Below are 22818 nucleotides of genomic sequence, written 5' to 3'. Positions count from 1 at the left end.
TTACCACTATGTAGAATAAGCAGCGAACTGACAGTCCGCGTTTAGATGTAATCTGGTAGTTTTGTACCTCAAACTCCTGTTGATACCCCTCATTGTTGTTTTTTGCCAGGTACTGGCAACGTTCTTGGAAATCCTTTATGATCTGTGCTCTGGGGAATGTCCTCACCCTATAAGAGGGTCACAATCAAGGGTAATAAGATGCAATGTAAAGACATATAGGATGTTGCTAGTAAGCAGCACTTGATGTAGGCCAGGGATCCCAGATTGGGCACAGCGTGGCAGTGTCTTTAGACAAGCCAGTGATATATTTTCAACTTACAAATGATATTGTTGCCAGCTACAGCTGTTTCATGTTCACATATGCGTGCGAGCCAAACAGTGTCTTTTCACACCTAATCTGTTTTAGAAATGAATTATCCAAACGACACAGAAGTATGCTCGTTTAACTCACATCATGTTTAAACACTGATTGAGATGAAGTACTGAGTATGGGACTGTCTGGACCTCTGGAGCTTGACTGCATAAGGTCCGAGAGAAACTGTGCTGTTCTAGCAGGATCCCATTGGATGGCCTGTAAGAACACACACACACACACACACACACACACACACGCACCAGAGAAAGCCTATATTCTACATGTAGAAATGGGTGCTGAAGAAGAATATCAACAATGCTGTCACAGAAACACTTTCTTTGCTTGTTTTGTGAGCACAACAATATATTAGCCTGAGGCTAATTCCCTGCTCCTTCTCCACAACATTTTAAGAAGAATGTGCCCTTCAACTTAAATCACTTTGTGTTATACATTTTTTGTGTTTTTAACCTTTCTTCAAACTCAAACTCAAACTCATTCTATATAGAGCTCAGTCTCTACCAGCATCATCCAATCAGAAATCAAATCATTACAGAGACACAACCGACCAATACCAATATCCAAACATTACCCAACTGAAATGAATCAGGAGAGAAAACCTTGTTACAGGTCATGTAACAAAACTACTCCTCATGAGGTACAACAAGTGATGACCTTTTAAGATGTGTGGCTGTGATCTGTCGCCATGTTCTGACATTGTCTTATGTTCAGATATTTGGTTTTCAGGCGAGACAGCATATGTCTCTAAGGTTTTACAGCACATCCAGCTATGAGTAGCACTACCCAAACACAAGAGAGAGAGAGAGAAAAAAACTGCCCCAACAAGTTCAGCAAAACCCAGGGCTATCCCACATTCTGACAGAAGTGTAGAAAGACTCCCAATTGCTTACCTTTCTTTTAAAGTTTCTTCAGTAAGTGTTCCAATAGCTTATTTTGTAAAATAAGCAAGAGAAATGCATGGAGGAAGAGTAAAGGATCTGAGTTTGAGACTGACGTTAACAGAGGCGTGGGAAACCGCAGAATGGAGAGAGCGAAAACACAGGCTTTCCTGGTAGGTAGGTTACCTGTCTGTCAGGTTGTAATTATGAGCACCTCATCCACCCACACCACTCCCTCAGCCACAGTGCCTCAGGTGAAAGAGGAGGGGCAGACAGCGAAGGAGCAGGTGGAGAGAAGATAGCCTACTGTACCTGATGGAGGTGAGATGTGTTGATGTGCATCTGTTGATTTGCATGTTCAATGTCCCTCCAGCTTCAGGATCCAGGTCAATTATGTCTGTTGCAACGATAGACTGTGGTGTGAGCAAAACAAAGTGTATTACTTTTGTTAATGTTGTGGCTCAATTGGCCAAGTTTGGTAATAGTAAAGTCACAGATATTAGACTGTGAGTTAGTGGGACCATTAATGAAATATTAAGTGTCATTTGCTTAAATATTAGCAACACTAGATAGGCTGGCCTCATTTTTTTTTTTTTAAAGGGGTCATGTCCAAGTTACAGGTGTTCTGGGTATGCAGTGGCATAATCATAAACGCCATTCTCTCTATTATAGGGTAAGTTAGAATAAAATAGTGTTTCTTTAAAGTCATGTGATTTTATTTAGGCATGCTCGCACCCTGTCCTTCAGGAGTAGGCTTACTATATCCTGTAGCAGCCTAAGTGCCAGCTGTCAGTCCAGCACTGAGCTACAATGCGGAACACAAAACTGTATCTCTTCCGCATTTAAAAGTAACGTTATCACTCGATTGAATGGGCGTTATCGCTCGTAATCAGCCTCATAGTTATGGGTTAGAAGGGGCCATCTACACCTTCTAGCAGGTTCAGAAGGCTGTTATCATCTATTCGCATGGTTGATACTCCGATACGAACACATTCCAGAATCTATCACGTGACACACGCAACCACAAGAAAGAGGAAACGCTGCATAGAGCGAGCCATGGAGAAAGTTAGCGACGTCAATTTTGTAAATAGCCTAATAATTGTGTTGTTTTTTGTTGTTTCGAACAAAATATAGGTCTACTTATCTGACCAACACTCCTTCATGGTGTACAAAGCCTAGAATCGCGCGAATTTAGTGCAATTTCTCAGTACAATTCAAAGGCTTGTAAGTAAAAGTCGTGGACAAATACGTGTTTAGGTATTAAATCATTGTTGACACGTTATTGTTAAATTATCGAAATGAGTACGATTGTGATATAATCCTGCTAAACATATTAGGTGATGTTGTTTGACATTAAATTGTCTAGTCTTGTCAGTCTCACATTATCAGCTGTTCTTTGAGTCTGGGTAGGCCTAATTCATGGGACAAACTGTTATATCCTATAGGCCTACTACCGTTCAATACAACATAGCCTATTGCATTTATTCCAAAATATTGCATTCCTGCAGTGTACTACGTAGTGCAATGCAGCTTTTAATGTCCAAAATACAGTTTTTCCTGCTACATATATTCCTCCAAAACTACAGTGTTGAGACCTGAAGTTGTAGAGTTGTATTTTATAGTAGGCCTATTGTAGTATTTGAATATTTACCCACAACAGTTTTACCCTTATCTCACCAATATACATTATCTGTATATTATCTGTAAAGGTGTCCTGATATTTTATTTAGGGATGGTCCTGCAATCTTTTCTAAACATATCTTAAATTTCTCCCATCTACTTATGTTTTCACAGATCCTTGTTCCTGATATCCTGATGTAGAGGTTGCATTTCATTTCATTATATAACTCCAACAGAACACCTACACAAAGGAGCTGTTAAAGTGGTGTCCTGCTACAAACAACAAGACAGCCAGCATGTAAACAAGGCCTGGTTTGTCCACTTCCTGAAGGGGCTGAAGCATGCTGGCCTTGACACCTCAGTCCTTGCTCCCATTTACAGCTGTGTTGTGGAACACATTCTCTCATCCTATGGTCTACTGCAGCGGGTGGTTATACCCATAGACATAATATACATAGACGCCGCATTGGCTGCTGGAAACAAGAAATGCGGCCGCCATCTTGGACCGGTCATACTCCTCGTTGCGTTGCAGCAGAAGACACAAGATGACAGCACTGTACAGCACTGTGCAGCATGTTCCTTCTCAAATCGGCGGACCATACTCGGGGGATTTACTTTTCACAAGTAAGATTTAACATAACCGTACTATTGGTTGTATTTTGTGAATAGAATATTACCAGAGAGCTGAGAAGGAGCAATCTTTGATATTACTGTATGAAAATCGTAGCCATCTAGCTAGGCTATGTTTACTCGGTGTTCACCCGGCTATGAACTGAGACTTGATAAGTCATATTCCATAACACTGACTTAGATTACAACTGACACAAGAAGGCTATTGTAGAAATAAATCATACTAGATTTGGTCGGTGAATTTTACACAAGTGGCACAGACTAGCCTATTGGGCAATCGCTAGCTGCTACTTGTAGCATAAGTGTGTTGGTGGTAGCCTCACTATTTCCTGAATAAAGTAACTTTTCAATAGCTCAACTTCTTTATTTATCAAGTAGCTTAGCCAGACAAGCTACACTTTTCTTGTCATGTGAAATTAGCACAATTTAAAGTAGCTTCCTATGTAGTGAACTAGCCTACTGCTGTGTTTGTGTTAGGCTACTAATACATTTGACTGGGTGGTAGTTTTGTGTAGTGTTTTATTCATGGCAGAGTAACTGATAGTTTAGCTCACTAAAATTTTGAAGTAGCTTGCCCAACACTGTATTATTCACATGTCATTTACCCTGACAAGAATAAGATGCCTCTCAAATTCCTTTTCATTCATTTATTTATTATTTTGAATCTCTCCAGAACAACTGCCTTGTTCAAGAAGACTGTGAATGAACTGAACGGTCTCCTCACACCCCTGGAACTGAGGAAGGTGCAGCTCTTCATTGCAGTACTGCAGGGCATCTGCTACACTGTGACTGAATGTTTGATTTATGAGCTCCACCTTCATCACCTGCATTCGCCACTCTGTGTCCCATTTTCCCATCGTCTGGTTGACTCAGTCCTCTTTTATGGAGTACCCAGTTTACTATGCCATCTTATTTGCCCACCTGCTGTCTGAAGCACTTTTGTTCTCAGCCAAAGTGTACCCAAGCAATTTTAGCAAGGTGGGAACATACAAAATGACATGTACCAGTTGTCGAAATCATAGAACCAACTGCATGACGGTACCTCTGTCTCACTGAGCCTGTGAAGACACTCCCTGATTCTTTACTGATTGCAATGAACGGGTTGATCTTAGCAGTTTCTAAAATGTTTCTTAATTCCTTTTTATTTAATCTCTTCTTTGGGGCTGGAACCTTTCTGTGAACTGTAAATAACAGATGCTGTTGATGAACCCATTGACACTGTTCAAGTGACAAGTCACCTTTTTGTCTTGAATGGATGAACTGTTACACTTACTATGCCAAACCAATGTCTGTTTTTTAAGGATCAGAAACAAACCTACAAACTTGCACTTTACAATATTTATGGAACTTGTCTAACAAATGCTGTTGATTTTGAACCCAGTTACTCCATTTCCTTTATACCACGCCAATGTCTGTTCATCACTTTTATTTTGATGGCACTGAACTGAAAAATGTTAATGGATTTTTTTTTTCTGTAAATTTAACTCATTAAAACTTGTATCAAACCAGTTTTTGTCTATGCTGTCAAACGTGGATTAGTTATGTTCCCAGTTTTATATTGATGTCATTGGAACCTTTCTGTGAACTGTAAATAACAGATGCTGTTGATGAACCCATTGACACTGTTCAAGTGACAAGTCCTCTTTTGTCTTGAATGGATGAACTGTTACACTTACTATGCCAAACCAATGTCTGTTTTTTAAGGATCAGAAACAAACCTACAAACTTGCACTTTACAATATTTATGGAACTTGTCTAACAAATGCTGTTGATTTTGAACCCAGTTACTCCATTTCCTTTATGCCACGCCAATGTCTGTTCATCACTTTATTTTTGATGGCACTGAACTGAAAATGTTAATGGATTTTTTTCTGTAAATTTAACTCATTAAAACTTGTATCAAACCAGTTTTTGTCTATGCTGTCAAGCGTGGATTAGTTATGTTCCCAGTTTTTTTATATTGGATGTCATCACTTTATAATATATCATATATCAGAATATTCTATTACTGTTAAGCCCACTATGAATATTAAAATATACACAACCATGTTTCCTGTATCATACAGCTTTTCTACTGGGAGGTTTACAACTTATTCTGAGTCAATTTACCCAAGTTTGTCACTAAACCACATAGGCCTACTTGGAATACCCTCAGATGTCTGAATGGCACTGATCTCACTTAAATGTTTATGGAACCTTTCTGTGGACTGTGAATAATGCTGTTGATGGAACTTTTCTGTCAACTGTGAACTATTTAACTCATTAAACTTGTATCAAACTAGTTTTGTCTATGCTGTCAAACATGGATTATGTTCCCAGTTTTGATATCGGACGTCAGGTCACTTTATATCATATATCAGAATATTCTATTACTGTTAAACCCACTATGAATATTAAAATACGCTAAATCATGTGTCCTGTATCATAGCTACATGTATGACCTTTGCAGCAAAAAAAACCGCGTGAGAATCTGTTCGGTATTCAGTGAGATATGATTAATTAAGTGTGCTGACAGCTCATCTCACCGGCCAAACAGATTACACTGAGTGGAGTAGATGACCGGTCCAAGATGGCGGCTCCAAATCTCGTCAGCGCTAGTAAGGAGTAGCGGTCGATGCGGCGTCTATGTATATTATGTCTATGGTTATATCTTTCGCACAAACATACGGGTATTTGTGGGCGTTTTTGCGAGGTAACCAGGTACGCCATGTATGTTTTTGGAGGTGCAAACAAACGCTGCATTGCCATTGAGTTCACATAGTAAGGAGCTGGCTCAAGGGTTATTTGTCGTGTTTAGTTGAATAATGAAAGCACAGCTTTTATAGCCATCCATGCGTCTTTCCTTCTGGCTCTTTGGCTATGAATTTGGTAACTATAGCGGACTATTTGACGTCTTTAGAACACTAAACAGGTGGAGGTGTCAAATGTTGAGTTTCTCCAGTCTAGATTTTTAGATTTTCTCGCATAGATAGGCCTACGTCGTGGGAAATAGCAACGTTTTCAGCGCTTTTACGGCTATCTCGGGATATTCTGCTTTGGTTTTGATCCAAAAACCCGCCAGAGAGGTTTCCTCATACACACTCTTAAGACCACCGCGCTGACAAGTTAGGACTATTCGGGATATTGACAAATGGGTTGCGGACCCACTCATTGGTTTGCCGTGGATCTTTGGAGGATGGGAAGTAACGCTCAAACTCATTTGAAAGCGCAACAAGGTGATCGTGCACCAGCTGCGAGAGAAAGGGCCCTGCCTCAGTTTCTCCCAAAAGCCCCACTACTGTTTGGAACATATCAAATAGCCTACATCCCGGTCCACTCGTCGTCCCCACAAATCAAGCTTGGCTTTAAATGCAGCGACTTTATCTGCCAGTTTAAAGACAGTCGTCATTCTCCAAGGGCGTAGGTTTGGTCTCAGCTTTGGTGGGGACACATTCACAACTCCTTTTGTCACAATACCAACATTATTGTTTCAATACCAATAGCAAGTAAAGAATCTCGATTTCGATACTATTGCGATTTTTTAAAAATGTTATTTGGTTTGTGTGATTTGTGAGATCATTCACATCAGTGGCAATCATAGAATTTGATTGACCCTCCCACACACACACACATAGAAAGTGATGGTTGTCATAGGCTATTTTGGAATTCATATAAACTATAAACTTATATTGTTAATTATTTATAGTATTTTATGATCTGCATGATTACTAATAGCTAAACATATTTAGTAATTTGAATACATCATATTGATATTTAAATGATTAGGCTACACTTGTCTTTAATATCATCACTTGTGGTGTGTAAATCTAATTGAGTGCTTGTCACTTTAAGAGGAACGTGAAAGTCTCACGGTTTTAGGCTAGTGAAAAATAGTTTTGCAAGTGCAAGGATATGTGGATTCAATTAATCATGTTTGCAATGTCATTAGATAAAATAAATGTTCAAAAAACTAACAAGTCAAAGAATATTTTTCTGGAATGAGATCATAGAAGAGATAAGTGTCTCGCAATGTTCATTTCTAGTATGGAAATGCAACAGTTTATCTTTTATTTCTTTGCATTGTGCAGGCTACATTCACAAATACATTAGCGTACATAAACAGAATATAGGAACAGGAAAATGTCTCGGATCCATTGTTTATTGCGACTGCAAGATTGGTAGCCCAGTCTGTGATGGTGACTTCTATTATGTGCCTATATGCGACTGTCCATGCGGCACACCCTTAGCCTATTCAACATGACTCCTAACTTTGGCTGGAAGATTACAGAAGCTAGGTTTAGCTGTGACAATATCCTGGGTAATATCCTAACAACTAATGCTATTTTACACAGTAAAATCCGCATTTGAAAGGTCACCAGTTGCCAGTTTGTATGGCTAGTTATTTTGCCTAGACTGAATAATGAAAAAGCTTCGTATTTTGGGTGGCATAGCTGATCTACAAACCACAAAAAGGGGCAAACATGTATGCTGAAGGGCAAAGGGAATATCACAATGTTTTACTCTGGCCTTTTATGGGATAGGCTATGTATTGGCAGACAGCAACTTACCATTGTCGTTGACACACACCCGCTCGCTTGACTGCCAGTAGCCTGTGCTTTGACACTCCGTGCGTGTAGCGTGCATGTCAGATAGCCCCTCTCCCTCTGTTTTTCAGCAAATCATATGACGTTTCTTGAAGCCTAATGTTGTGCTGGCTGTCGGAATCAGCAGCACAAATGAGTTCGCTAAAATATTGGTGGGGACAATTTTGTCATTTTAAAATATTGATTAGGACTAGTCCTTAGCGTCCCACTCTAAATCTACGCCCATGTCATTCTCCCCTGGAGTGACAGGTTGAGGTCATTAAGCAACCAGAATATGTCACACAGGTAAGCGAGTTTTGACACCCAGTCCTCATCACTAAAATGTGCAGCTAACTGTGACTTTTTCTGTAAGAAATCTCTGCAGCGGCAGGCCTATATTTTGTTCGAAACAACAAAAAACAACACAATTATTAGCGACTCAAACACTCTGGCCAGTGACCTGCTAAAGATGCTTGTTTTTTGTTGCTCATTCTAGCAGTTTAGCTAACTTTGTGTGTACACTACCGTTCGCCAAGAACTGATCAAGTGAAGTGAGCTGACCTGAGGCTGCGCAGCGCTGAAGGCAATATGTAAAGTGTTGAAGGCGGGATAGACAGACATAAATAGACCTTGCAAAATGCAAACATGCGTGCAATCAAACAACTGCATATAGGCCTATGTCATGTAAAAACGTGACATTATTGCAAATTAAATGGAGTTTAGTTTGCATGCATTTTTTTTTAACTCATGTCGTAGGCTACTGCCCGGTTAGTTTAGCATGCAACCACCATATCTACCCTAGCAATACCCTAGCAACCTTATCAGTTACCCTATTAACAACCTAGCAACCACCACTAAAATGCCAATCTAGCAACCACCATAGCAACCAACATAATTACCCTTAGGCTATGTTGTATTTAACGGTAGTAGGCCTATAGGATATAACAGTTTGTCCCATGAATTACCCAGACTCAAAGAACAGCTGATAATGTGAGACTGACAAGACTAGACAATTTAATGTCAAACAACATCACCTAATATGTTTAGCAGGATTATATCATGTATTTGTCCACGACTTTTACTTACAGCCTTTGAATTGTACTGAGAAATTGCACTAAATTCGCGCGATTCTAGGCTTTGTACACTATGAAGCAGTGTTGGTCAGATAAGTAGGCCTATATTTTGTTCGAAACAACAAAAAACAACACAATTATTAGGCTATTTACAAAATTGACGTCGCTAACTTTCTCCATGACTCGCTCTATGCAGCGTTTCCTCTTTCTTGTGGTTGCGTGTGTCACGTGATAGATTCTGGGATCCTAATGTGTTCGTATCGGAGTATCAACCATGCGAATAGATGATAACAGCCTTCTGAACCTGCTAGAAGGTGTTGATGGCCCCTTATAACCCATAACTATGAGGCTGATTACGAGTGATAACGCCCATCCAATCGAGTGATAACGTTCGAAGCGGGTGGCTCAGCAATAGGTAGGCTATGCAGCGCAGCGTATGGTTAGGCTACTTGTGTTTATTAGACGTTCAAAACCATGATAGAGCGCTAGGTTAGAATGGCATTAGAGAGCTGCCGATAATGAAAGTAAGTTGACCACTTCCTGGTCTAAGAGGAGCAACACCGTGCCACTAGACAGAAAGCACACAGAAGTGGAGGCATGACTACATGGGCGCAATACCCACAGGGCTACGGAAAAACGGTAAGCAATGAAGTTTTAACAGCATTCTATTTGTAAAATATTTTGCTTTTCATTTACCATCTCACTCCCGCTTGCATGACAGACAACTGATATGCCTATTGTTAATAATACAATAACCATGGTAATTCATTTGGAGACATAGGGTAGGATAATGTTGTTGAAAGTGTTGTATCGAAGTATGGGCAAATCATTCACATGTTGATTAAAGTTTGATTCAACTTAGTTTTACCTTGCGCGTATGGGCTCTCATATATAGGCCTACGATAGATAGCCTACTTTCATTCCATACTTTCATTTTACATTCATCTTAAGATTGAATTATGCTCGCCTGTATCTTTATTGTCTAGTTTCGTTATGAACTTTAAGTTTGGTGAACATATTTGAATGGACTGTCGCTACGGTGTTGCTGAAATATGCAGGATTGTTGAAATAGTTGTGTCGAAGAGTTGTCAAAATGTAATGTATATTGGGGGTAGTAGCCTCTACATGATCAGGTTAAGTCATTTTAAATGACGGCTACATTTTATTGTGCACATCATCGCGCATTCTTGCACGTTCAGTTAGCTAATGTAAAATGGTCATTGGATAGATTGGGACATCGTCTGTTGGCTTTATCACTCGAGAGTAATTTGTCTCACAAATTCTGCCACATAGCAGTCAGTCTGCTGCACAAACACTGGTCACTAAGCTTTTGCTTTCGCTTTGCAGGGCTCCACCCGCCACCGCGAGCGCACGGACGAACCGGGGGACAAAAGGTCAAGCGCGGATAACCATATCAAGCGTGTGAGTGTAAGTTCACCGAGCAGAAATGTTGAGAAAGTCTATTAACATGTAACTAACTACCAATTCAACGGGCTCACTGTTTGTGTTGACAGTTAGTCATTGTATTGTTATGTTGCCTATTGTGAACTACTATTTTTATTTATTTAAATATATTAAATATAATATTTTTAAAGGATGACAGACCATTCAGAAGAGTCAGAAGCCCCTCGCGGCTAACTCGTCCATACAGGCCCAGGTTCGGTGGCAGATTCTACAGGCCTCGGTAAGACAGTAGAGGAAGAGGAAACATTGCTTGTTTGCAACCTCTCTCTCTCTCTCTCTCTCTCTCTCTCTCTCTCTCTCTCTCTCTCTCTATCTATCTATCTATCTATTCTCATCCATAGATGAAAAGGGAAGTCATGATAATAACTTGCTTCTGTAGTTCTCTAAAGGAGACATGGATTTGTACAGCTGCAGAATATTACTAGCAGACTGTTTTGCATGTATGTGGCAGGCTTATCTCTGCGTTATGTGAAGATTATGGAAAATGACACGACACAACTAGTCTGTGACTCACTATGTTTATTACTGTCACACATGTTTGCATAGGACACGTTCGCCTCGCTATGGTGCTGCACATTCTCCAAAAGAGACATCCCCAGCTCAAGTCCTTTTTGACAGGCATAAAACCCACACCACTTCCCCTGCTCCTGAGAAAACCACCAAAATATATAGAAACTCTAAAACCACCCACATATATAGAAACTCCAAAAGAATGACATGATCTAAGAGTGGGGAAATCCAGGAAAACACAATCACCCTGGCCACAGCTGTGCAATTGTACACTATTGTATTACTGCATCTCCATAAAGAGAGCTAATATTTAACTGCTACAACAACCTGATGTGCATTGTAAGTGACTGACTAAGCTTGACACATTACTAGGATAAGAGTAAGAATGGACTGGTCTGCTACTAAATCTATCAGAAAAACAAAAAGTAATTTATTGGAATGATTGTAAAGATATTTTCTTGAGAGACCAGTCAGTTAAACCAGTTGTTGGACTTCTACAGGATTTGCACCAATATTTTTTATGGTGATTTGATATTGTGTATACTTCGCTCTGTTATATGATACTTTTGTATGTCATAATGATAATGATAGCAACAAAGTATGCCATGCTGGCATTGTCACGGCTGCAGGCTAGGGATTGGACTCAAATGTAGGACCACACTCCAGCTTAATTTCAAACAGAGCTTTACTTACATGAAATACTTGAAAAACACATGAACAGCAAACAGTGTTTCCCATACATTGACTTATTTGTGGCAGCCAACCACAATATCAACATTGACCACCACCCAATGATTTTCCAGGTTGTACTTAATTTGTGTGCTTAAATCTGGTTAGCATCATAACCACCCTATGCTGATTTGTTAAAAACGGTTGCATTCAAGTTAATTCTGCAAACCAACCACCACAAATGGAATTCAATTGTCTGGGAAACACTGGCGAAATCAACATGACAAACTATAATGACCGAGCAAAGGACAAAGACAAACACAAGACCTTAAATACACAGGAAACTAATAAAAGAACACAAACCACTGGACAAAATCAAGGAGACACAGGTAAACATGGAACAAGGCACTATTCAGACTAATAACTTATCAAGACTCAGGTGAGGGGCCGAGACAAGAAACAGGGGCTCAATCCCAATCTCTCCCCTAAACCCAAAACCCTGAACCCTCACACACTGAACTGACATCAGTTGTAAGTGATCAATTCTGTGAGTTTGTAAGGTTTCAAAACGCTAATAACAGGCATGAGACAGCATCTGCGACCTATCATTAAATTGATAACACAAAAAGCTGCTCGGGGAAGCAAAGAGGGGTTAGGTGTTGCAAACATGAACCAGCAACCCTCCGGTTAAAAGTATAAGTGCCCCCAAAAATAAGTAGTTGTTTATATACTCTTTGGGTAACCCTGTGTTTCATGTTTAGATCCCATATGCCTAACTTGGGGAAGGTAGCTGTGAGTGAAAGGGGAGAGATTGGGATTGGGAACAAAGGAACACAGGAGCACAGGCACAGGACACAGGAAGTAACAAAGACAACAGGAAGTAAACAAGAGAACACATGTTGAACTACAAACTAAAAGTCCCAAACCAAAACACAAAACCTCAAACGGTGACAAGCATGGTACAGTATGTGATTCAGACAAATTGATCCTGTAAAACCAGTTACAGAATCCTACCTTTCTCTTCGACCTCCCGATTGATTTCGAAATACTGCTGAGTGCAAAAAAGTTGTATGTTACTTAATGAAAAACCAGGAGGCCTTGGGTGACACAATCCATGGAGTGTGGATTTTTCTCCTTTGTTTTAGCAGGATGTGGATGAGAGATTAAGTAGTGCAGACTTGCTGGAAGAGTCTGGAGTACAAAATAGATTGCTTTTCTCTGACACCATCCACCTGCAGTGAACAGAGGCTCAAAGAACAAAGGGCAGAAATCCAAGGACTACATGTTCCGAATGCATTAGAGATCCGCACCAGTCATTCAAGTGTGATTTGTAGAGAAAGTGAAAGGGAATTCAGTCAGCTTTTGACCTTGGAGATAGAAGCAATGAAAAACATTCTTTCCAAAAGAAACTTTTTGTTGCAGTAATCTGTTCTCGAGTATCTCAAGATTTCCACACATTTCATATTGAATTTATGAACAAAGTCAAATTATTGATGCAGTCAGGATGTAGATCATGTGCTTCTATAATATATGCAGATTTAAAAATATATATATAGATAAAGTTTTTTTTTTCCAGAACAATGTACTACCATTGTGTGGTAGGTAGTCGTCAGTTTTTGTTTAATTTGTGTATTCCATACTTTGTTATATTTTGTTATATTTGTCTTCGCACATAAAATTGACATTACACTAGAGTTCTTGTAACAAAATCATTTTGCGGAAGTGATGTGTCTCTGGCTATCTTTTATAATGACTTCAGTCCTTCCTCATATTGACCAGGATTGGTCATTGCAGTGTTGTCACTCACTTGTGAAAAATACCTTCGGGAAACTTAACTTTTTGTGTTGGACCAGACTTGTTTCTGTGACTCATGCATGCAGTTGATCTGCTGTGAAGTTAATTTTTCCTGTGCCTTCCCATCTCAGGTATTTTCCAGCGAGGGACAGAGGGTTCTTCCGCAGGCCCAGTTTCAGCCTTGGATTTCACCGGCATCAGGGTGACCACGGCCCCAGGGCCCCTCTGTCGCACCGCAAACCATCGCCTTCGCCCGCCTCTCGGCCCGAGCCAGTCCCCTGCCCATTACCCTCTCCGTCCGAGCAGACCAAAGGTGAGCAACCCACAACTGCACACTGTCACCTAGGACAGAGGTTCTCAACCTTTTTTGGTCAAATCAAAATGCCAAGGCACATGACCATTACTGATTATGAAGTATCACACGCATTATCATAAGCTATAAAAGCGGTGTTCATTTTATGAGCCTGTATGTGCATCGGTTTCCTCAAAATTCCATGGCACACCTCACTCTGCCTCATAACACCTCACTCTGCCTCATAGCACCTCGCTCTGCCTCATATAGCACACCAGTGTGCCTCATAGCACCTCACTCTGCCTCATATAGCACACAACTCTGCCTCATAGCACACCTCACTCTGCCTCATAGCACACCTCACTCTGCCTCATAGCACCTCACTCTGCCTCATATAGCACACCAGTGTGCCTCATAGCACCTCACTCTGCCTCATATAGCACACCAGTGTGCCTCGGTTGTATGCCGGTTGAGAGCCACTGGCCTAGGTGACCGGAGCCACTTTGTTCTGTGTCTGTCTTCTGTGTCTGCCAGGCTTGTACAACATTCCAGAATTGAATTGAAACTGGCTCTTAAATTCCAATTCCATTCTTGAATTTCACTTGCATTTCAATTGAGGTAGCAAACAGGAAGCAGAATTTTAATTAGAATTGTGCACAACCCTGGTGTCACATGACCCTCGTGCTAGACTCACGCATGCAGCATTTGCTGGGACCTTAGAAACGTATCTAAGTGTGTTGATGATGAGTGTGAGAAAATGGAGCAGAAAGTGCTGCATTCAAAAAAGTGATGTGGTGATTGATAAAACTTGGGAAAAAACAGAATGCAAATAGTGACTACCAAAAGCTATTATTTCAGATGTGGTTTACCCTGGCTCTAAAAAGATCTTGTGTGTGTGTGTGTGTGTGTGTGTCTGTTTGTGTGGAGTGTGTGTATTTGTGTTTGCATATGGGTGTGGTTGGGTAATGGGCATGTTTTGTTTACTAATGTGTGGATATGGGGGATGGGGGGAGGGGTGCATGTGTGTGCAGTGTGCATATAGGTATGGCTGGGGATGTGTGAATGTGTGTATGGGTCTGTTCCAAATGAAGTACTGAAAAGTACAAGTACAAAGTACTAGTTACTTTACATCTCTGGTTGGTTGGACAGCCATGGCCCAGTTTTGGGCAGCACCACATGTGAATCCTGATCCCGTCCTGACTCGTTTGCTAGTTTGCTCCTGGACCTTTTGAGTTCTTCCAACCCAGTGTAAGTTTGGTAGCAATGCTAGCTCAGATGTGCTGTTGTGGTGGCCCTAGGCTGCACTTGCATAATGGTGGGCCTTTGCTGATCTGAGTTATTTATGCCGTGACAAAATGAAAGGATTGTTCACCACCATGCGTCCTATTATGCCAAGCTTGCAACTCACTTTTTGAATTCTTTAAAAGTAATCAGGGAATATTTGTATGATGTCTGTACTGACACACAAAATGCAAAACAACACTTGTTATAAAGTATATTCTCCTACAACATCCTGGTTCCATATTCAAATTATTGTTGTATGTCTTCTGGCTTTTACTAAGACAAATAATACACTGCTGAATAATACACAACTGAATAATGCATCATGGTGTGAATTCTAAACTGCAGCATTATCAGTTAACAGATTATTTTGGGAGCGGAAGGAGGAAATGTCACTGCACCACAAAGGACTCTGCAAATAGCAGCCACATTATCTTATGTTTACAAAACCACCTACCGTACGGATATGCACACTTTGGTGAACACATTTGGGTGCGCACATGTTTTTCAAAACTACTTACCGATAAGGGAAATACATTTCATCAAAATATTCAAAGTTCTTCCCATAATTTTGTTTGAACGAAACAGACATTGCTGTTTCCTATAAAAAATTAACTAAACTACTCCACCTAGCTGTATATGTCGACCACTGCTGTCATATAGACTAGTTAATTGGCCAACATTCATAGGTTTGTCATACTAAGTCACTTAGGCTAAATGAATTTACCTGATCCTTTATATAAACTCTACTCTATATACTCTATATAAACTGTAAATGCATTTGACAACAGAAACAAACCTTGAGCCCAATTATTTATCATTAATTAATTTTAAAATGTTTAAGTTCATACGTTCAGTATATTTACCAGGAAAATAACGTATAACCTAAGGCTTATCAGTAGAATCTTGGAATGGAAATGATGTTGCAAATATTTAGATGGGGTATATATTGTATGCTATGACTTTAAAAGTCTTTTGATGCAGTGACAAATTTGCCCAACCTGCACTGACTCATCATGAACAGAGGGAGGCAGTGCTGTGTCACAGACGAAAAAGGGTCTTGGACAGTGAATGACGTTGCCAGGCGAGCTATTTTTGCACTTTTACTGTCATAAGTTCCTTATACAAAATGTCAACAAAGCAAAAACAAAATTGTTTCATAACATGTTTTCCAGCATCAATCTAAAGCGATCCAAGCCCCTTTTCCTGAAATCATGGTCAATGGTGATACTGCACTTTAAATTGAAATTTTGTGTGTGTGTGTATTATCGCCCTCAGGAACTCCCCGTGCATCTGCAGATTCAGGCAGAGAGGAAAAGCGCTCCCTGTCATTCACGGTAAGAGCTGTCATGAGCATCATGTTAGGTTACCATGGCACCTTACATCTGAGCCTCTCCAAACGGTACTCGCAACATACTGTAACTGATGTACAAGCAAAGAAACAAAGAAACAAACAACTTCACTCCTGATGGATCTCTGTTGTCCCCTCACCCCACCTCACTCTTTCTCTCTCTCTCTCTTTCTCTATCCCTCCCCCTCTTCCTCTTTTTTCATTCTCCCTCTCTCTTTCTGTTCCTGTGTGTGCTTGTCTTGCTGCTCTGTGGATGTGATGTATCTGGCCTTCTCCAGTGAGACTGGCTAATGGGTATGCGTGCCGCCTTCATCTTGTGAATCTCCCCCTCAGGCCATACTGATCATTGAACTCATAAAACGTTAGCCTGCCTGAATCCTCTAAAAACACTACCCCCCCCCCCCCACACACACACACACACACACACACACACACACACACACACACACACACACATACACACAGTCATCCAGGAGAGAATCAAAACAGAATGAGACCCATGTAAGAGGAAACACTGTGTGGAGATGATGGGAAAAGGGGGGCACAGTTGGAGCACCAGCCAAATTGCGCCAAGATGGAATCCTGAACTGATTCTCGTAACTGGCACACAAATTAGATTAGGATCCACAAATAATCCTGCCGTTGCTGGATGACTGTAGAGGGACTTGGGAGATGGGGCATTGTTTCACTGTAATTGATTGGAGGGATCCGAGCCCTTTTTCTCAGGAGGAGAAAACATGTCTGTCTTTCTTTCTCTCTCTCTCTCTCTCTCTCTCTCTCTCTCCCACTATCTGTCTCTTGCCCACTTACTCTACCTCTCTCTTATTCTCTCTTTCCCTCTGTCTTTTTCATACCTGCCCTGTGTCCCTTAGATTAGCTTCATGTAAAAAGATCACCCCATGCCAGTCCAAGCCACACGGTCAGGAGAGGTGATTGGAATCAGCAGCTGTGATCTGAAGGGCCACTCCGTCTCATTGTGACAGCGCACAGTTTGACCCCGGAGCTGCTCAGCTGGCGTGCAGTCTGTCAATAACCGGTGGGCATCATTCCTCTGTCTCGTCCAGGTGTCTCAGAAAGACGAAGCCCCCCAGGCCAGGGAGGAGCCGTCTGCTGTGTCCAGGGCTTCAGCCAGAAGCAGAGCCATCCAGCGAAAGAGACAGGAGATCGAGGAGGTGAGCTACGCACCAAAACGCTAGCTAGCGAGCTAGCTACCTCCATTTCTCTGTTGTTCTATTGCTTTTTCAATCTGTTGTTTTTTGCATAAGTCGCTTTGGACAAAAACGTCTGTTAAGGACTATAACCATATCATAATCATAACCATAACCATAACTATGAGTCAGGCTCCACACAAACACACTTCATCTAGGCAGTCATCTTCCTCAACAAACTGACACAAATTCCGCCCACCCGCTCACTTGACCTTGTGAGTGGCCACTCCACAAGCATGTAGCATTCAACACTATCACTCGAGAGGCCACTGCTAAACTACCTAAACAGATCCCTGACCCACATTAGCTTGATTGGAGAGATACTGTGTATTAGTCACATAGTTACGATAAAGGCAAGTTTATAACTAAAAACTTGACACTTTGTGTTAAATAGTCTGCAACTCCATATAGCGTAGTAGTGGACAGGTAAGGAGTTTTGAAATAAAAGCCGGTTTTATTTGTGTTTTATTTAATAAATATGTAATAAATAAAATATGTAAATCAGTGTAAGTCCATGGTGTTAGATAATGAACTCAGTAATGTGAAACAACATGTACTTTCACCACACATCACAGTATTGAAACCCTCGTTGACGTACATTGCACTGTTGCCTTCTGAAACTGAAGTGTGACCACAGTGTTAGTACTTCTTGTTAACTTCCTCCAGACCTCACCGAAGGAGTCCACCCCCTTAATGTCAGTGTGTGGCGTACACAGTAAAATCATTGGCAGGCAGTGATGACTGTCTCCATGGAAGTTTTCTGAATGTTTAATTTGTCAGACCATGTTAAAAATGTAGTCACTGATCACAGGTCAATATGAGAGCTGGAGACAATGTCTTTTCCAATATTTTTGAGATAGCTATGAGAATATAAAACAAAGCCGTTGCTGAAGTGTTCCAGTGGGTTACTATTGAACAAAACATTTGTCCTATCTCAATAGTCGTTAGTAATAGCACTATGTTACTTTTTAATAGCACTCTCCAGATAGACTCTCAGGAAGTCTCTGAATGTTGTGACACCCGAATTTCACAATTTCAGTGTAAATACAGTGAGTGTTATTTTTGTGTGTGTGTGTGTGTGTGTGTGTGTGTGTATCTGTGTCTCTGTGTGTATGTGTGTGTGTGTGTGTTCTATACTGTTCTACACTGTGAGTGTTTGTGTGTGAGCACTAGAGTCTATATTAAAGCTGAGCACATGAGGAGTGACTCAGTGGGCAGGAGGAGAATCATCCTTCTCAGTTTCTCCCCGTCCCCCAATCTCCATGGTTACCACTGGCAAGTAGGGTAGGTGCTGTTCAGAGGGGGTTTGGTAACAGGTAGCTGAAGCGTTTAGTTCTGTTTGTGTGTGTAGTGTACAGCACATACTTATGCATAGGTATGCAAACACACACACACACACATACACACACACTTGAATTGTGTTGTGTTTGTGTATACGTTATGAATGACATAAATTGTGTATACATTACGTATATATTCAGAAAGAGATTATACATCTTCACATACTTGCTAGGCATGCACACACACACACACACACACACACACACACACACACACACACACACACACACACACACACACACACTGCCAGTAGGCTGAGTAAAACATAGCATCAGGAACAATACATAGTCACGGTTTGTTAACAGCCTTGTAATGATTGGCAGAAGCTTCTCTCATTCATTGACACCTATTATGCAACCTGCTATATAACACGTTTACATAACTCAAAACAGACTCAAAATGGAGGGCAAAATAAATACATGTGGGTTATTTTTGAGCTAATGCCTTTTTGTGGGGGTCTTTGCATTAGTGCGTGTGTGTGATGTGTGCGTATGTACATGTGTGTGTGTGTTTCTATGTGTGGTTGTTTGTGGATACATTTACCTCTCTTTGTGTTAGACAAGTGTTTTGATCGAGAGTAGGGGATGATGGTTTGTGGATTATGATTCAGAACAATGAATGGGGTCAAAAAGGTTTGTTCTCTCTCTCTCTTTCTCTCTCTATCTGTGTGTGTGTTTGTGTGTGTGTGTTGCCTCTAGAAATGGGCCTGGGAAAGGTCATGGATTAATCCTGTTGAATAAGTTATGGGGTGTGTATGTTTGTAGCAGCAGGGTATTTATATGTGTGTGTGTGTGTGTGTGTGTGTGTGTGTGTGTGTGTGTGTTTGTTGCATGCATTCCCCCAAATAGCAGCAGGGAGTGTGTGTGTTTCCATCTGCATGTGTGTGCGCCTGTGTGTATAGGTGTGTGTGTGTGTGTGTGTGGTCATGTGTGCAATCTGACTGAGCTACTAATCCACTCTTAATGGCACACACATGACTGGAACACATCAGGCATGTCCCCTTCCTTCGGCTGCTTCCCTTTCTCCTCATCTCTCCTTCACACACCATCTCTCTCTCTCTCTCTCTCTCTCCACTATCTTTCTCTTTTGGTTCAGGGAGAAAGAGGGGTACATTTGTATTAATGATTTCGGGTGCCTTGTTTTCAGTGGTTTTCAAATGGTGTGTTGAAGATGAATATTGTTAGAAGTCCAAAAGTGTTTCTCTTCTTTGCTCTCCCCCTCTAGACTCCTCTCAGGGTTATGAGGCTCTGCATTCCTCAGCACTAATCAAATGAAGGCGCAAAGAGGAGCAAAGCAAAGAGAGAGAGAGAGAGAGAGAGAGAGAGCGATGGAAGGAATGAGAGAGGGAGGAGGGAGGGAGGGAGTGAGAAGAGTGAGAGCGGGAAGAAAGCGAGGAGAGAGAAGGAGAGAAGAGAGATATCTTTAGCATGGCTGCGGCTGCACTCCTAGTGAGGCGATGTGCACCATGGTGTACGCGTCCACAGCAGAACTGGGACAGATGGCTTTCTCCCCAGACGGGACGTGGCAAAGGACACGTCGGGATTTTTAACGAGAGGAACTGTTCAGTGTAATCCTGGACACTATCAACACACAGCCCTAGTTATCTTAGACATGCTGCTATGCTGTATGGACACACCCATGGTCAAATGGCCACAGGGCTGATGGAAGGGGCTGATGCAGCAGGGCTTTGCAATAGAGTGTGACCAGAAATACACCAATGATAGATGGGATATTGAAAGCAAATTGTGAACTCATGAAAAATACCATGGGTGGCAGTGAGTCATGTGTTATGTAATCTATTGCTTTCTCATTTCAATAGGTTGGATTAAAGGGATTCTGCCAAATATATTCTTTAAATGTGTTTATTATTATTCAATTAATTTGAATTTGCATATCATATAGAAAAATAAAAATCATAAAAAACATCGTTCTTCTTGGTTCATGCTGTTGACCCTGCACATCAAAGCCCAAAGGATCAGCTGTTACATCTCTGATGTGTGGTTATGGCTATAAGGATCAACTGGTTACATCTCTGATGTGTGGTTATGGCTATAAGGATCAACTGGTTACATCTCTGATGTGTGGTTATGGCTATAACTATGACTTGCTCCCTCAACCACAAAATTCTCATGTGTTGGACCTGTTTGTTTAAAACAGTGAAGTATCTGCTTATTGTCATTTTCAGGCATAGTATGTACATTTTGTCCCCACAAATGGTTCATATTACCCACTCAATAAATGAGTGTTTTTCTCAAAATGTCTTTGTGTGTGTGTGTGTTGTGTGTGTGTGTGTGTGTGTTTGTGTGTGTGTGTCCTGCCTGCACCTAGGTGTACCGGCAAGACTGTGACACATTCGGCGTGGTGGTGAAGATGCTGATCGCCAAGGACCCGTCGCTGGAGCGGCCTATCCAGACCTCTCTGCAGGACAACTTGCGGGAGATCGGCCTGCGTTGTGTGGAGGCCATGCAGGAGTTCATTGAGGAGTACGACGCTCGCCAGCAATCGCCCTCACCAGCGCTGCCGCCAGAGGAGGGCTCACCTCTCCAGTGACCCCAGCAAGGGACCAGAGGGGACCCCCCCATCCTGAAATAGGAGCCACTGAGCACAAGGAACCCTCCAGTCAGCTACACTCTTGGAGGAAGTAGCTTGTTTGTGTGTGTGTGTTTGTGTGTGTGTGTGTGTGTGTGTGTGTACATTCATATGACTGTGTCTGCTGTCATGAACAATTTTTAAAGACCAACTGCCTTATAACATTGCCATCTTTTTGTCAGACTACTGGCAGGAGCATTTTAGCCCTCAAAACCAACACATAATGCGTTACATATTCATCCTATACAACCAGTTTCACCTGAGTATAAAATAGGGCTTCAACAATAAATTAATTGATCAGTTGTCAACTATTAAATGAATCACCAACTCTTTTGGTATTAGTTTAATCATTTTTTCACCAACTATTTTGGTAACCGGTTAATTCATAACAAAATACTCTGATTATCGCTTCTTAAATGTAAATATGTTCAGCTTCACTTACTCCTCTTTGTAAACTAAGTATCTTTGCTGTGTGGACTAAACAAGATATTTGAGGAGATATTAATGGGCTAATTGATTAATCGTAAAAATAATCTATAGATTAAACAACTATAAAAATAATCATTAGTTGCAGCCCTAGTATAAAACTAGCTGGCTAGTTCTGGCTTAAGCTGTTTCTACAATATACACTGGGTGACTAACACAGCTACCTTAGTACTCATGGCATTTTGTTTTACAAACAATGTCTGCCATTTCTACTACATGAAGGGTGTGCAATAAACACAGTGGTTCTGAGTTGGCTTTAGAGGTGTTTGATGTTAGCATGCTCTACTGTAGGTGCTATGATAACTGCAGAAGGGTTCTTTTGACCAAAGATTGGACATTGTTTTCAATAAAATGATGTCCAAACATTTTATATGATTTGTGTGTGTGTGTGTCTCTCTCTCTCTCTCTCTGTATGTGTGAAAGTGGGTAAGCTATAGTTAAAGATCCTCTGATGATTCAGTGTTTACAGGTTGACTGATGCCTTTTATCTTTATAAGTTGACATTGCCAGGGAAGTAAAGAAATCATCTTTAGACATCTTTGTTTCTGCTATGTTTTTTCCTTTATACTTATGGATGGGAGACACTGTCTTTCCATAAAAGCAACTTCCATAAAAGCTTGTCATAACACAATTGCTGCCATTCGTATATTTCTTGAATGAATGCTGTTTTGTGAAAATAAAGTATAATTTTTTAAAA

The 22818-nt window shown here is 41.0% G+C and overlaps 2 protein-coding genes across 7 annotated transcripts in view; one reads left to right on the top strand and one right to left on the bottom strand.

Annotated features, from left to right (window-relative positions):
* LOC125293479 (receptor-type tyrosine-protein phosphatase V-like) overlaps positions 1–2066 on the bottom strand; it is a 5318-nt gene extending 3252 nt beyond the window's left edge. For 2 of the 4 annotated variants that reach the window (XM_048241404.1, XM_048241407.1), the window contains exons 1-4: positions 1987–2066; positions 1564–1664; positions 452–571; positions 68–167 (exon numbers count right to left, since the gene is read on the bottom strand). In XM_048241404.1, the coding sequence (XP_048097361.1) occupies positions 68–167; positions 452–571; positions 1564–1607 (264 nt within the window). In that variant the 5' untranslated portion in view covers positions 1608–1664; positions 1987–2066. Of the gene's footprint in view, positions 1–67; positions 168–451; positions 572–1263; positions 1512–1563; positions 1713–1986 lie in introns of those variants that run through there. The other 2 variants (XM_048241405.1, XM_048241406.1) reach the window with 2 other exon arrangements.
* A 6700-nt stretch (positions 2067–8766) lies between these two features.
* On the top strand, positions 8767–22655 carry LOC125293179. Of its 3 annotated transcripts, none has more exons than XM_048240917.1 (7): positions 8767–9775; positions 10484–10564; positions 10732–10820; positions 13705–13886; positions 16425–16483; positions 17562–17669; positions 18859–20334. In XM_048240917.1, the coding sequence occupies exons 1-7, from the start codon at positions 9734–9736 to the stop codon at positions 18991–18993; spliced, it is 696 nt and encodes a 231-aa protein (XP_048096874.1). In that variant the 5' UTR covers positions 8767–9733; the 3' UTR covers positions 18994–20334. The 3 variants fall into 3 exon arrangements, with proteins under 3 accessions (XP_048096874.1, XP_048096872.1, XP_048096871.1); XM_048240915.1 differs by lacking the exon at positions 18859–20334 and adding an exon at positions 21375–22655 and having other exon boundaries at positions 8779–9775; positions 10484–10558; XM_048240914.1 differs by lacking the exon at positions 18859–20334 and adding an exon at positions 21375–22655 and having other exon boundaries at positions 8780–9775.
* Positions 22656–22818: the final 163 nt, after the last annotated feature.

Source organism: Alosa alosa, chromosome 4, assembly GCF_017589495.1.
Source record: "Alosa alosa isolate M-15738 ecotype Scorff River chromosome 4, AALO_Geno_1.1, whole genome shotgun sequence".
NCBI classification, from domain to species: Eukaryota; Metazoa; Chordata; class Actinopteri; order Clupeiformes; family Clupeidae; genus Alosa; species Alosa alosa.
This window is presented reverse-complemented; position numbering and strand designations above follow the sequence as displayed.